The sequence below is a fragment of the Excalfactoria chinensis genome, chromosome 3 (assembly GCF_039878825.1).
Source record: "Excalfactoria chinensis isolate bCotChi1 chromosome 3, bCotChi1.hap2, whole genome shotgun sequence".
Classification (NCBI taxonomy): Eukaryota; Metazoa; Chordata; class Aves; order Galliformes; family Phasianidae; genus Excalfactoria; species Excalfactoria chinensis.
The window spans coordinates 100,818,262-100,832,729 of record NC_092827.1 but is presented as its reverse complement, the minus strand read 5'-3'; the positions used below and the strand labels follow the sequence as shown (position 1 = coordinate 100,832,729).

The window sequence follows — 14,468 nt, the reverse complement described above, 5'->3', positions numbered from 1 at the left end:
GGGGGGGAGGTATGAGAGGGGAGAACAGTGGCTGAACCAGCTGCAAGCTCTCTATGCCTGGTAGGAGCTGGGGCCAGCAGGAACAGTGGGCCTGAGCCACAATGTAGCTGCCTCCCGGGAGAGGGACAGCAAGGGTGAACGGGAAACAGCTGGTGAACATCACCCTCAGGGTAGGTGGGTGCAGGGGTGAAACTGCTACCAACACAGAAGAAGGTAGGGGAGTACTCAGGGCTTTTACTGGGATGCAGAAATCCAGGACAGCTGTCAGATGGCAATGGCTGTGTGCCATAAAATGCTGGAGCCTTTTGCTGCAGCATCCCCTTCATCAGCACCAAAGCACCAAGCTTACTCTCCCTGTGGGGTTCTGGGCACCAGGAAACGTGCACAGACTGCCCTGACTCGCTGCATCAGTCAGCACGAAGCTGAGCACAGAAGTACCCCCACATACTCCTATCTCTGTGAATGGCTCTCACTGGGGCTTCTCCAAGGAGTATAACAAGCTGGGGGATGCTGAGCAGAGGCCGGAGGGGCTCAGTGCCCCATTCCTCTTGGAGAGGAAACGTGGTGGGGAGAAGAAAAGGGCGCTCTCCAAGGGGCTGTGCACACACTGCTAGCTTCCATCCCATGGTCAGAGCTAGTACTGGACTGCTAGCTGTGGGCCAGGAGCCAGATGGACACGTGCCCTCCAGTGGGATCCCTGCTCCCTTCATCGTCACCCCCTCCTGAGCCACCAAGTTTGCTTTAAAGACCCCAGCTTCCTTTTATTGCTTCCCCTCTCAGATTGCAGCCGGCTGTGAGGGCTATTTTTAGCAGCCTGCCTTCTAAAAATAGCCCCAAGATGTTTGGAGTTGCGTCAGGAGGGGTACCTCTCCTCCACGCACCGGCTTGGCCCCTGCACCCCAGGAGGCTACAAAAGGAGGCCGAGAGCAGCGGGGTCAGCAGGTTCAGACGCAGCCAGAGGCAAAGGCAGCAAGAAGCACACTGCTAGCTCCAGGCATCCCAGTGCCGGCACCATGACCATCTTCTGCAGCCACTGCCACAGGCCGCTGCAGGCAGAGACGAGCTGCCTGCCCAGGAGGGCTGAGCAGGCACACGGTGCCTCCAAGCCGTTCAGGTGAGCTCCCCTCTGCCCCTTACCTGCAAGGGGAGGCTGCGAGCGGCTCCTGGCCAGGGTGAGACCCAGTCAGGTGCAAGGGGCTGCCCACAGCCTGGGACACTGAGGTAAAGGATCTCGGAGGGGGCAGAGAGATTTTGGGAGGCTTGAATGAAGGCAGGTGCAACTTCCAGATCAAACGGGCTGCAGTTCATGATCTGGCACTGGATGCGGTTTCTGCCCTAGTGGGGCTTGGTGGGGAGGTCATGTCACTCAGCTAACTCCTAAAGCACAGGGCTGCAAACGCCAGCAGCGTCTCCTGCTGGGCAGCCGCATGCACAGACAGTCTGCATCCACCAAAGGATTGCTGTTAGTGAGAGACCTCGCGTGGGGCACCGAGCCGCACTGGGGCCCAGCGCTCCCATAGCAGGAGATGGGGAACGCTGTCCCTTTCCCTGGGCAGGGGTCCCCAAACGGTTGGCTTTGCAGGTCGACCAAGAGTGCCTCCAAGGCTCGTCGGGACCAGATCAACGCGGAGCTGCACGCGCTGCGCTCCCTGCTGCCCATCTCCACGCAGGAGAAGGAGCGGCTCTCCTACCTCCACACCATGGCCCTGGTGTGCCTCCGGCTTCGGGGGGCTCAGCTCTTTCCTCCAGGTACCTGTGGGCACTACTGTTTCTTTCCCGTGGGTGCAGCACTGCTCTGCACGAGGCACTGCTCCGTCCCCTTTCAAAACAGTGCTTCACACTGCGCTCCCCCTGCAGCCTCAGCTCCTCCCTCAGGACCGGTCCTTGCTGCGGAGTTGCTCTCCTTGCTGCCGGGGTTTCTGCTCGTGCTCTCAGCTGGTGGCAAGCTGGTCTACATCTCTGAGAACGTGTCTCAGTTCTTGGGTCTCTCCATGGTAAGGGCTGGCCAATGTGGATTTGCAGTTATTGTTTCCCTTTGCTCACTGTGCGTGGCACACTGTCCCTGTGAGGCCCTCACACGGTGTCAGAGGGTTACGAGGTTGCAGTGTGGCAGCACACGGCCCGCTGGGGCTGGGGACCTGACATGACTGCTCCTTCTACCAGGTGGAGCTTCTTGCCCACGGGGACACCATCTTTGACATCTTGGATGGGCGAGCATGGGAGGAGGTGCACAAGAAGCTCCTCCTTGCCCAGGAGCAGCCAGGCAGGGGTAAGGCTGTAGAGAACAAGAGTGCGGTGTGCTCACTGTGGCCTCCAGGCTGGGGTCTCCCAGGTGCAGCCTTGCTCTGGCCCTCCGTGGCTGAGCGGGCACAACCAGCAGGTTGCCAATGAGGGCGCTGAGGAGTCGCTAATCCGCTCTCTGCAGAAATCACCTTTGTCAGCGAGATGCGCACATCCAAGGCCTTCCGGCTGCAGAACGGGGGGAGCCAAGCTGTGGCAGTACGCGGGCACTTCATGGTCCCACGCTGGCCGGCATCCCCCTCCACCACAGCCTTCCTGGCCCTCTGCACACCGGTTGCGAAGCTGGATGCAGTTCATGACACCGGTTCTCAGGACGACCTGTTTCAGAGCACACATGCCCTAGACATGAGGTTTATGGATGTCACAGAGAGGTGAGGCTGCCAGCTGGATGTCCAGGACAGCCAGCATCATCTTTCTTCACTAAGGTTGGGTGTGGGATGCAGGCTGGACTCCGCTCCTCTTGTCCTCCCCAGTGCCATCTACCACCTCGGCTACCTCAGGGAGGAACTGATTGGCCAGTCGTGGTACAGCCTCCTGCATCCCGAAGATGCCGATGTAGCAGCTGCTCAGCACAGGGCTGTGGGTGAGTATTACACCCACACTCACCTGTGTCTTCCTCTAGTCTTGTCTGGCTACATCTGAAACCTGGCTGCCTAGCACAGCCGAAACAAAGTAAACAGAGTCCTGTTTCCTGTAAAAAGAATGAAGCAGCAGGTTTATGCCCCATACACTGACCACATGGGTTTGCTAGCTCTCAGGTTGCTAGCAGGGAAGCCCCCTTGAGCCCTGCCTTTGTGAGAGGCCGCAGACCTGACTCGGCTGCTTGCAGCTTCCGTCTCACTGGGGCCGCAGCTGCATCGGGGCCACCGAGCCCTGCCCCAGCAGCGGGTCCAGCTGTGCCGTGCCGCCCGCTCACACCACCGCTTCCCCACAGCGCTGGGTGCCGGGGCCGCGGCGGGGCCCGTCGTGCTGCGATTGCTCCGCAGGGACCGCACCTGGGCCTGGCTCTGCGTGTCGGCGCGGCGCGGGGGCCGCTGTATCACCTGCAGCAGCCGCAGTCTCAGGTGAGGGTTCGGGGGGGGAGGAGGCCGGAGGCTGACAGCGGCTCCCGGTTCCCCCGGGCCTCCCCTCACTGTCACGTCCCGCGCCGCAGGGAGGAGGAGGCGGCCTACATGCGCGCCCGGCAACACGGCCCGCCGCCGCCGCTCTGCCCGGCCCCAGCGCCGCCGCCCGTCGCCTCCCCGCCGGAGGAGGGTCTCAGCCTGCTGGCCGCACAGCTCCGCGCCCTGGCCGACAGCCTCTCGCCGCCCGCCGCCTGCCCCGGGACGGAGCCCCGCTCCTACGGCCGGACGCAGCCGGACGCCGCCCTGGCGTTGGCCTGTCTCCTAGGCGACGCGCTGGAAGCTTCCGGGTCGCACATTACGCATGCGCACTGCGCGCCGCTCCTCCACCAATAAACGGCCGTTCCGCGTTCCCTGCTGTCTGACTGCGCGTGCGCCGCTCGGGCGGGTTGTGCTGGGGGCGGCCATGAGGCGGCAGGGAGGGCAGGAGCTGCGGCCGGGAGGTGAGAGTGCGCCCAGCGGGGCTGCGGGGCTGCGGGGCTGCGGGGCTGCGGGGCTGCGGCTGTGGCTGTACCCGGGGCTGCGGGGCGGAGGGAGGGGAGCCTCTTTCCTGCTGCCGGGCGGGGGCGGAGGGGCGGCTGGAAGTGCCTCCGGGCAGCGCCGCGACGAGCCGTGCGGTCCGGCCATGCGGTCCGGCCGTGCGTTACTGTCTCCTTCAGATGAAGCTGAACTGTCGTTGGAAGAACGGCTGCGGATGCAGAGTGCGGCCGGAACGAGAGCGTGCCGGCAGCTGAGCGACGGGAAGAAAACAGCAAAGCCCGGCAAAGCCCCCGTGAAACAGCAGCTGAACAGAAAGGGGTAAAGGTGTTTCCTTGTGCCCTGCAGGATGTATCTGTGTGCTCTGTGTGCTCTGCGTGCGCTCTGCGCTCCAGAAGCAGCGCTGGCAGCTCCTCGCGGTGTTGACGTTGCCTCGGAGCTGATGTAGATCTCGTCTGATGTGCTGTACAGCAGTGCTCTTCATTGCTGTGCTTTATTTGGGAATGGGCTGTGCTCCTGTGCTCCCAGTGCTCTGTCATGCTCAAATCCCCAGCTATCTACCCTTATCTGGTACTTAAAGCAGTACTCGGTTCCCGTGTAGTCTTTGTATTGAGATGCTTTTAATCCAGGAGCACAGTGAGTCTCTCCTTGAAGCTGTGATAAATAATGTTTTACTTGTACCTTCCCAGCCCTGCTGCGTTCTGAACCTCTTGTGGCTTCTCAGTGTTTTCTGCCCAGCTCCCATAGCTGCAGTTCGGGGTCAGCTGATTGTCTGGAATCTCATTCATCCTTTTGCTGTCATCCCCTCTGTGGCTCATCTGTTGATGTTCTTTCTTTCCCCTCTGTAGTGGTTGCAGTCACAGGCTCTGCCCCATTCTCAGTGCTCTTTGCACTTGCAGTTTATGTACTCTGCAGGTGCTATTAACGTGGTGCCTGTAAAACAAATTCAGTGTAGCAGAACCTAGCTGATTTTTAGCAGTCTTCCACGGGCCTCCTCTGTTAACATGTCAAACCGTTACCCTTTATTTGCAGTACATAGCACTTTTTAGTCCTCAGAGTCGCATCCAAAGGATTCAAACAAGTTTCCTCTGTTACCCTGGCATTCCCTAACCTATTTCTGAATGCATCCTTCCTCCGCTTTAAGCAGTTGACCAGAATAATGTTTCTACTTTACCTTCTACCCAACAGTCTGGGGGATTTTGTGTACTCTCTATTTCTGCTACGCCATTTGCGTGACTCTGCTTTTATTACTCAATCTCCCTAATCCTTTAAGCACTGCACCACTGTAAATCCCAGATGCTGTTTCTCTCATGGAACTTCTTAAGAAAGCACTTCAGGGAAATCCCTGTCAGCGCGGCTGTTTTCAGTAGTGGTTTGTAAAGCTGGTTCGAGCGTTGCACAGGGGTGTAGCCTCATGAGAAGATGTGAAAATAAGCTGAACGTTGCTTTAAGTGGGATTTGGAAAACTTCCTTATTGTTGCAAGGTTGTTTGTGCTCCTCGCCCCAGCGCTGCTGTATTGCTGAGTGCAGGTGTAATGCCAGGACTCAGTGATCTGCACGTCTTTGTTTCTGATCACTGATGTAGTGATAGATCACAGAGCGCTGCATTCAGTATGGGGAGAGTAATGCTCTATCCTGTCACCTTACATCATCTTGCTTTTATAGCCAAGGCATCATGCTCTCAAAGCTTGTGTTGCAAGGACTCATTCCCTTAATTCCTTTCCACCACGGGTCCTGATTCAGTGTGAAGTCTCCTTTGAAATAAGTACCGTTATTCCTGGGGTCTGATTTCTCCTTTACCTGAGTTATGGTATGCTTTGTCATTGATCTTGGTCACGGTAGAACTGACCTGCTCTTGTGACTACCCAGCTCAGTGAGAAATTCCCACCTTTGGTCTTGCCTCTCAGTGTATCGAGAGTGCGTGAGCTGGGCTACGAACAGAAGAGGGTCATTACATGATGTATGAAAACATGAAGAAAGAGGAATAATTATTCACTTGATACCACTGTATAGTGGTAGGTTTTCATTTGGTACAGTGAGGTTTTGATGCTTTGGAACTAGATTAAAGCACATAGATGTTTTCTGTAGGATTACTTTAGTTACACGTTTATAGGTGAGTTGGTTGTAATGACCACATCTGGCTTTTGATACCTACAGCCTCCATGAAGTCTGGTCTTTTGGCACTGTGCGTTAATGTTCTTCAGAGGGTTTGTGTGACCCGAGATGTTAATCTGGGTTTCTTTCTGCCCTCTGCTTCTTACAAGTATGTTTTTTCCCTCTTTCAGACCTGTGGAGATGTCTGCCAAGAAACCTATGCCTTTTCTGCGACAGGTTGTCTCTGTTACAAAGAAGGTGAGTGCTCTTCCTCCCCCACTTCGGGCACTGACTGTTTAGTGATGCTGAGGGGCACAGATGTGATGCTGGTGCTGCGGAAGGTGGCGAAGGCTGTTTGTGGAGGATAGGTGTTGGCTAGCAGCCTGCTGGGTGGGAGATTATAGCGTGTCTCTGGGGAGAGCAAGAGATGGGGTGCAGGAGGGGCTGCTGCTTTGACTTTAACTTGGTCATTTGGAAAAAAGCAGGATTCAGAGTAATCACGGCTCTGACGCTTCCTCTGCCTTCAGGTCCACAGAGACCCTCGATTTGATGACCTGTCTGGAGAGTATAATCCTGAAATATTTATGAAGACGTACAGCTTCCTGGATACCATCAAGAAGCAGGAGAAGGAGGTAATGCCTTGTGCCTGTCCTTGGCCAGAAGAAGCTTGCTTGGTAGGGGTGGCCCTTTTGCAGTGGAGCAGGCAGGCAGTGACGCAGCTTTCTGCTCTCTTCTCCAGATGGTTCAGAAGCAGCTGAAAAAATGCCGGGATGTAGAGCAGAAGGAGAAACTGCAGCAGCTCCTGAACCGCATGGTGAGTTTAGCGCAGCATCCCCTCTGTTAGGAAACGCACTGATAGAGAGGATGTGTGACCTGAGGTCTGCCTAGACACTTGCTGACGTGGGCCATCCATTCTGTACAGACACAGCAAGAACAGGCACAGAAAAAACAGCAAAAACGGAGGGAATGGGAGCTGACTTTGAAGAGACAACAACGGGAGCTGGCCAAGCAGGGAAAGAAACCTTTCTTCCTAAAGAAGTGTAAGTACACAGTGTGAACATGTTGCAGGAAGACCTGGAGGAGGGTAGTGCTGACAGCACTGCAAGCTCTGGAAATGAGCTGTCCATAATAGCTTGGAGCTGTGGAGGGATTGTGGTGCTGGCACTCAAGTGACAAGTCAGGCCTGGAGCCCAGCAGGAGGAAGCGAGGTGTGTAGAGATAATTCAGGCTTGGATCTAAAACCTTGCTCCTCTCTCCTTCACAGCTGAGAAACGAAAATTGGAGCTAGCAGAGAAGTATGTGGAGCTAAAGAGGAGTGGAAAGCTGGAGAGCTTCCTGAGCAAGAAAAGGAAGAGGAATGCTGTCAAAGATAAGCGCCGTTTGCCCTCACAGAAGAACTTGTGACTGCTGCACAGACGTGCTGTTACCTGGAAAGGTGGTGCTGGCGCTGGGATTCACACTAGCCTGGAAGATGGCAGCTTCTCTTCTCACTTTCTGCCTTCCGTTGTACAGTGATGCTGTTAGGCATCAAAATCTGAACAGGGAAAAAAATGTGCTTTCAGTAGCTGAAGAGACCCCTGCACTTGTGTTTTACATCATACCTGGGTGATGACAAGTCTGTCATGCAGGTGCATGAGGTGCTGATTGATTTCTGTCCTTGCACCTGCTCTTCTTGTAGCTAGAAGAGCCCAGACTGTGCCCTGCACTGCTGGCTCTTCTCCATGTCTTACTGGGTCCCAATGAAAAGGGTATCGGGTGGGAGAGCAGTGATCCAGTCTGCTCAGAGCAGGGCCAGCACTGCATTCAGACTGGATAGCTTGCTTCATATGAGCCTGCAAATGTACAGGGACAGACAGCACTACCATTCTGGACCCTTGTCCCACTGCTTCAAGTTTTAAAGGTGAAACTCCTTTTTCTTCCTTTTGCACCCTCGACTGGAATAAGCCCAGAGAACCAATGTCAGGGCCCAGCTGGGACGAGTGTCCAAATGTAGTTTTCCCAGAGCTGAGAAAATGAGAGAGATTAGCATCCCTCTCTGGGGCTGCACCCTGGTGGAGCAGCCCATGTTGTGGCAGGCCTCCCTCAGCCAGGGCGCGCAGCTGACTGTGCTCAGGCACTGCAGCTCAGGTTCCCTCCAGCAGGGCTGCCCCCATCTCAGCCTGTTCTTTAAAGGGCTGCTGGTGTTTCTAGGTGACGTTGATAAAATAAATACCTGCTTTGCTTTACTCCCAGTGTCAGTGATGTTCTAAGTAAAGGTGTTTGCTGCAGTTTGACCTTACAGGATGTGCTTCTCTCTGGCATTACAACTGACCACCAACTGTTATTTCTCCTCGTTTCTAGTGGCTCGACTTCAGTGTCTGTGCCAGAGCAGAGGTGATGTGATGTAATGCAGGTGCTATGAGCCAGACCTCGGTCAGCAGGGCAGATCGCCCCTGTCAAGCCTGCACATAGCTCCACTGCTGCAGGTGGCAGCTGGTGTGTGAGGCCTGGGAAAGGTTTTGTGAAGCAGAGAAAATGGAAGATGAGCAACTCCGTCATGCCTGGCTGAGGGTGTTACTGAAGCATCTGCCTCTGCTGCAGTTCCTGTGGGTGATGAGAGCTCTGCGTTGGTAACAGATTTTAGTGTGGGCAAAGGCAGCAGAAACAGGATTTGCTAGTTTGGTTATGGACACCATGGAAATCCTCAGCTGCCTTTAACCTGCATGTGGCTCACTGCTTTGTGCTGAGCCTGCCCCCTTCTTCCTCTCCTGACCTTGGCACTTGGGAAGCAAAGCCTGGTGCATCCTTATGCCTTCAGAGGAGAGTTTCTGTGGAAGCAGTGTGACAGTGCCAAAGCTTAAGGCTATCATAGCCCCTTTGTGGCATTAGCTTGCTGACTTTGTGTTTTTTAATCCAAAACTGAACAAATCTCCTCTTGTAAAGGTGCATAGGGACAATTTGGTAAGAAGGGCTTGGTCCTGGGCTCACATGGGAGCCACTGCTGCCAAGGCCTTGCCAAGGGGCTGCCAGATCTGTGTGTCCCCATCCTCTGTTGCTGGTAGATCCTGCCCAGCAAGGAGCAATCCTAGTGCAGTGCCACAATGGAAGACTTCTTAGCTGAAACACAAACTAATTGTCCAGCACATGGAAGGTGAAAAGTAAATCTGACCTGTCTCTTCCTGTCTGCTCCTGGCTTTCTCCCATCCAAGGAGAAAGCCCTAGGGGCATGGCCTGAGCACAGCCAGCACTGGGGTGGGCCTTGGGGCAGGCTCCAGTGTGACAGCACTGGCTGGTGAGGGATGCTTCTGCATCTACAGCTGGTGAAGCTTTTCTTTCCCATGGCACTGGGGGACTGCATTAGGTTATTTGGCTTGTGTTTCTAATGTCCTGGCAGGCTGTCTGCCAGGTCTGGTGCCCCACAGGCAGGCTGTGGGGGACCTAATGTGGGCTTCCCCAAGGAGGGCAGCTATGGGCATGGCTGGCATCAGCTGCTGCAGCTGCAGGGGCAGGCAGCAACAGTACTAGGCATCAGAGGACAAGAAACACAGACACAATGAGAGCTCAGGCCCTTTATTGCAAAGAGGGAGATACGAAAAAGGTCAGTTACCCTCCTCAAGCCCCCACCGAGCCTGCGGCTGTCTGAGAGGGATGAGAGGTGTGGGGAGCCAGATCCTCGCTCCCACCAGGACGGGCACCTGGCTGGGGCAAGACACTGAGGTGGAGCAGGTGACATCTCTGCTCAGCCCCTGGCTTGAGCTGGAGGGCTGTGGTCCTGCACTGCTTGGCTGCCCCATCACAGTGTTGCCCCTGTGGAATGGAGCAACCTTGCCCAAGGAGGGAGGAGATGGGGTCAGTCCCTGCTGTCCAGAGGCAGGGGGCTCAGCGACCCTCCCAGGATCTCATGGGGATGACCAAGCGTGGCGGTGCCCAGGCTGTGGTTGCCACTGGCATGTCACGTGTTGTCCTGTGCCAGCTCTTCGGGGCAGGCAGGCTGATCCCGAGACTTCTGCAGCCCTGGGGAGGGCTGGGGCTGGCAGCTATGCTGTGGGGCAGGGCCTGGCCCCGGCGGTGCGTGGTGCCTGTGCCGCTGGTACTGCACAAACATGCAGACCTTCAGCCCGATGGCCAGCATGTTCTTGCCCATGAAGATGCTGGAGACCCGGGAGTCCCTGAAGAAGAGCATGTTGCTGCCTCGGATGAAGATGGTGGTGATGTTGACGGTGAGCATGCTCAGCATGGGGTACAGCATCATGCGGTGAGGCATAATGCCAATCCCCTGCATGCTGATCTCACACAGGGAGACGCAAGGGAGGACCAGGAGCAAGATGTAGCAGTAGAAGAACATGATGCCCTCAGCCCAGAGTGGCAGCCCCTTTTTCTGGGGCTCCCACAGGTTGGCCTGAATGTCCAGCACATCCAGCATGTCCACAATGACCCAGAAGAGGCGGTTGCGAAGATCTTCTTTCTTCTTGAATGTCCTGACATACTCCATGTGTTCTGTGGCCACCAGCAGCACATAGAGGGCTGGGATGCAGATGGAGAGCAGCAAGGTCAGCGCTTTGCGAGCCATGAGATCTAGGCTCTTCCGATCAGCTTTATAGTTCTGGTAGACAAAGTAAACCTTGATCTCCAGAACGAAGACATAGAGGAACCAGAGGATCATGGCATAACCTCGCTTGGCTGTCTTTACCTCTGCCCCAACCCAGATGGCCACATAGCGGAGCACCAGCAAGAAGCACACGTCGCCCACCGCCACCATGACGCAGATGCCCAGCTTCCTGGAGCCCTGGCTCTGCTCCACCAGGTAGGCATCCATGAGGATGAGGCTGCTCATGATGAGTACAGTCGAGAGGCACACGTGGGGCTTGCTGACAGGTGGTGGGGGAACCATTCTGCACAGAGGAATAGGCAGGAGCATCAGGGAGTTGCTGGGCTTCCCCATCCCTATTCTCATCCTATCTCCTCACCACAGATGATCAAAAGAAGGGTGGTGTGTGGTCACACACTCTTCTCCTAGCTTATCTGATGGGTTCTGGCCAGGCTCTGTCCCTACAGAACATCCTGCTAGGGAAAGGTGTGAGAGCCTTCAACTCAGAGCAGGTGACCGAGCAAACAAGTTGGTTCCCCCTGCAGTGCAGGAACCTGTGCTCCTAGGCTGCGTGTAGGGGAACCATGGGGCAGGCTGGATGTCCTTTGAATACTTGGGATGCTACTGCCTCTTCTAGTTGCTCACTGAATTAGCTAATTACTGCTATCATGAAGGGCACGTGCCTTACTTCCATGGCCATTCCCAGACAGTGGCACTGTCCCTGTTCTTTCCTGCAAGGCACACAAGGCCATGTTTATGCTTTTATCCCAAGCCGTTTCACAGTATAGCAAGACAGGCTCCCTGTCCTTTTCATCTCCTTTATTTTCATGCACAGCAGTAGGAGAAAGATGATTTTCAGCATGGCCGTCCTGGGGGGTGGGAGGGAAACGATCTGCCCAACATCTTCAGTTTCCTTTAGCCTTGTGATCCACAAGAGCTTTGCTTGCTATTCCCTGGCAGGATATAACAGAGCAACGAAAAGCAGCTCCGGGATGTGAGGAGCTCTGTGAGAGCCCCTGGATTTCAGCTTGATGCTCGGCTTTCCTACCTGGGCTCAGAGCAAAGCCCCAACGAACACCCCTCTGCTTCAGATGGCACGGGTGCTGTCGGGCTCCCTCCCGGCCCAGCACAGCTGCGGGCAGCTGCTGCCAGAGCTGGAGAGAGCTGGGAGCTGGGGCCCAGCCTGGCACGGCTCGGCAGCTGCTCTGGAGAGGAGCCAGCCCCCCGGCTGAGATAGAGGCCGAAGCTCTCCCGCTCGCCGCACGGTGTCGAGCCGGCTCCCCGACACCGGGGCCGCTCAGGAGCTCTCTCTGCCCGCCGCGGGCTGGGATCCCCGGCCGCACCGACACCGCGCGCCGCGCCCACCGGCGTTACCTGGGGGTGCCCGGGCACGAGAACGCCCCGAATCCCGCATGTCCCGAGCCTTCGGCCGTGCGGACGGACGGGCGGCAGCAGGAGAGAGGCGACGAGGAGGGCAGCTGCTCCGAGCCGGGCCGCGAGGCGGGCCGCAGGGACGGCCGGGGCGAGGCGGCGGGGCTCCGCGTCCGTCTCTCGCCGTCCGCTCGCAGCATCGCACGGGGACCCGCGGCGCGGAGTCCGCGCGCCGGGGAAGGGAGCGCTCGGCACGGAGCCGCGGAACGGCGGCACGGAGCTCCCCGACGGGGCCGCGCTTACCTCGGGCGGCTCCTCGGGGCTGGGCGGCGGAGGCGGCGGAGGGGCCCCGCTGACGGCCCCGGGCCCGGAGCGGCATCGCCCGGCGGCGTCTCTGCGGCGGCGACGACGTTTGGCCCCTCCCGGCCGGGCGGGCGGGGACTGCGGCGGCCCCCGCCTCGGCGGCACGGCGCGGCGCGGCAGCGGAGCGAGGCGAGAGGAAGATGCGGTCGGCCCGGGGTCAGCTCCGTGCCAGCGGCTGGGGTGAGCCCCCGCTTGGTCGTGATTGACGGACGTCCTCGCTCTCCGGGGAAGGCTTCCCAGTACATTTCCACTCCGCCTTGGCAGCGCTCGTTGTAAATAGGCGTCCAGAAGCCTATGGAAGACCCAGCCATGACCTGTTAGGGAACGGCTGTGCCCCAGAGGGCGGTGGGCATGGCACGGGCTGCCCAAGGCAGTGGGCACAGCTCCGATGCGGTATCAGACTCTGCTTTCAGCCGTTGGGGGTGGGGGGTGCTGAGTGGGACCGGGGGTTGGGCTCGATGATCCTCGTGGGTCCCTTCCAACTTAGTTGATAGAGTGATGTAAGAGAATGGAAAGCCAATGTGGAAGCAAAGCCCACATCTTCCCTTCCAGCCATCAGGATCAGGGCAGACCCTTGAAGGGTCTCCAACCTTGGGGGCACCGAGAGGTGGCCACATAGGAATGCATGCAGCAGAGTCAAGGGAGAGGTGCTTGAGGCAGTTTTCAAGCAGTGGAGCTGTGGACAAGATGATTCATCTCTGGGCTGCAATCATAAAGCCCCTGAGTGTTCACTAGAGGCTAGGACAGGAGGTGACAACGTTCGCGTGGGAAGCAGCAAAGAGCTGCTTTAACGAGGCACATAAAAATAAGCAAGCAGAGCAAGAGCAGATACGTGCGTGCTTCGCTAAAACCCGATGCTGGAGCTGAGTGCCACGGATTGCATGTGGATGTGGCTGTGATCAGAGACAAAACAGGAAGGAAGCAAAGAAGGGTACAGCGGGGATCCCAAGCAGATGGCTCTTCATTGGTTGCCTGCTGGCTCCAGGTGGAAAGCATCCTTGGCTCAGCCCTGTGCAACGCCAGTGCTAGCACCAGAGCATCCGTCTAGAACAGAGACCACAATGTAAAGGCAGTGAGGGCAGAGACAGAGAAATCCAACTGTTACACTGAGCATCCTTGAAGAAGCAGAGGAAAGGGGGAAAGATTGCCAGCAAGGAGCTGCAGGTAGAGGCTGCACTGAGAGCTTCGGCTGCTTTAAAAGCCTCCTGGCCCCCATGGCCTGGCTGTAGGGCAAAAGTGATGGGCATACTCTAGGAAGGCAAATTACCAAAATACCCACCCTGGTAACAGCAGAGAGGAGGAAAACAGAGTACAGAAGCAATGGTGATAAGGTCCTCTGGGTGTGAGCTCAGCCTCTGAGAAAACAGTGCCTATTGCAAAGCATTAGTTTCAAACGTAGCCATGCAGCCCTGATGGGCCAGAGAGTGTGTGCTGCTAATCCTGCTGGCAGCAGCTCAGGGGAAATTATGGAAAACAAAGCAATGGCAGGCACAAGGTGTGAAGCTGTAGCAGCTGCTGGAACACCTCTGTGTGCACACGGGTGCCATGTAGCTGGTAATGCATGCAGTTCTAGCAGGCTCAGCTAAAAAACAATTTTGCAAATGGAGGCCTGAGGCTTCAGCACATGCATCCTGGAGGTCCTGCAGGTCGGGGAGGGCAGAGGGGCCGGCCCATCTCAGCTCCCCACAAGGCGAGGGATACGGTGGCAGAACAGGGACCCACAGGCCAAGCCCTGCTGCTGTGGCACCGTCCCCGGCCCGAAGACTGATGCGGTACAAGGAGGAAGGCTGCTTGTGCCACAGCCACTGGGTGTCAGTGCAGACCCACGCAGCCTGCTCAGCACGAAGCCACCCCTCGGTGCCGTGATGAGGAGCCAGGGCAGCGGTCGGCCTGTCTCACCCATGTCCAGACCACAGCATGATGTGGGCTGAAAGGTGCTCTTCCAGCTAAGGGCAAGGTGGTTTGTCAGGGACTGTCTTGCTGCACCTGAACCTCATTCAGGTGCCAAGGGTGCACGGCTCTCAGTGGTGCCCAGGAATGCCTTTGCTTGGGAAAAGTGCTGTCCCATAGGGGTCAATGCCCTGTGCATGACTGGTCATCACAGCAGCACTGAGTGATGCGTTGTGCCTTGTCTGCTGGGGACGACACTGACCTGCTGCAAGGTCTCTCAGCAG

The 14,468-nt window shown here is 57.1% G+C and overlaps 3 protein-coding genes across 3 annotated transcripts; 2 read left to right on the top strand and 1 right to left on the bottom strand.

Annotated features, from left to right (window-relative positions):
• The first annotated feature begins 23 nt into the window (after window positions 1-23).
• On the top strand, window positions 24-3,758 carry NPAS4 (neuronal PAS domain protein 4). Its single transcript, XM_072332222.1, has 7 exons — window positions 24-1,749; window positions 1,858-1,994; window positions 2,164-2,269; window positions 2,426-2,672; window positions 2,775-2,884; window positions 3,236-3,365; window positions 3,455-3,758. The coding sequence occupies exons 1-7, from the start codon at window positions 1,527-1,529 to the stop codon at window positions 3,756-3,758; spliced, it is 1,257 nt and encodes a 418-aa protein (XP_072188323.1). The 5' UTR covers window positions 24-1,526.
• RRP36 (ribosomal RNA processing 36) lies at window positions 3,748-8,312 on the top strand. Its single transcript, XM_072332738.1, has 7 exons — window positions 3,748-3,865; window positions 4,082-4,220; window positions 6,185-6,251; window positions 6,521-6,625; window positions 6,733-6,807; window positions 6,916-7,033; window positions 7,258-8,312. Exons 1-7 carry the CDS (start codon window positions 3,829-3,831, stop codon window positions 7,395-7,397), a joined length of 681 nt encoding a protein of 226 aa, XP_072188839.1. The 5' UTR covers window positions 3,748-3,828; the 3' UTR covers window positions 7,398-8,312.
• A 1,215-nt stretch (window positions 8,313-9,527) lies between these two features.
• LOC140250079 (transmembrane protein 121-like) lies at window positions 9,528-12,339 on the bottom strand. The gene is made up of 2 exons (XM_072332489.1): window positions 11,935-12,339; window positions 9,528-10,864 (listed from the first exon to the last, which is right to left on the bottom strand). Exons 1-2 carry the CDS (start codon window positions 12,129-12,131, stop codon window positions 9,925-9,927), a joined length of 1,137 nt encoding a protein of 378 aa, XP_072188590.1. The 5' UTR covers window positions 12,132-12,339; the 3' UTR covers window positions 9,528-9,924.
• Between the last annotated feature and the right edge of the window lie 2,129 nt (window positions 12,340-14,468).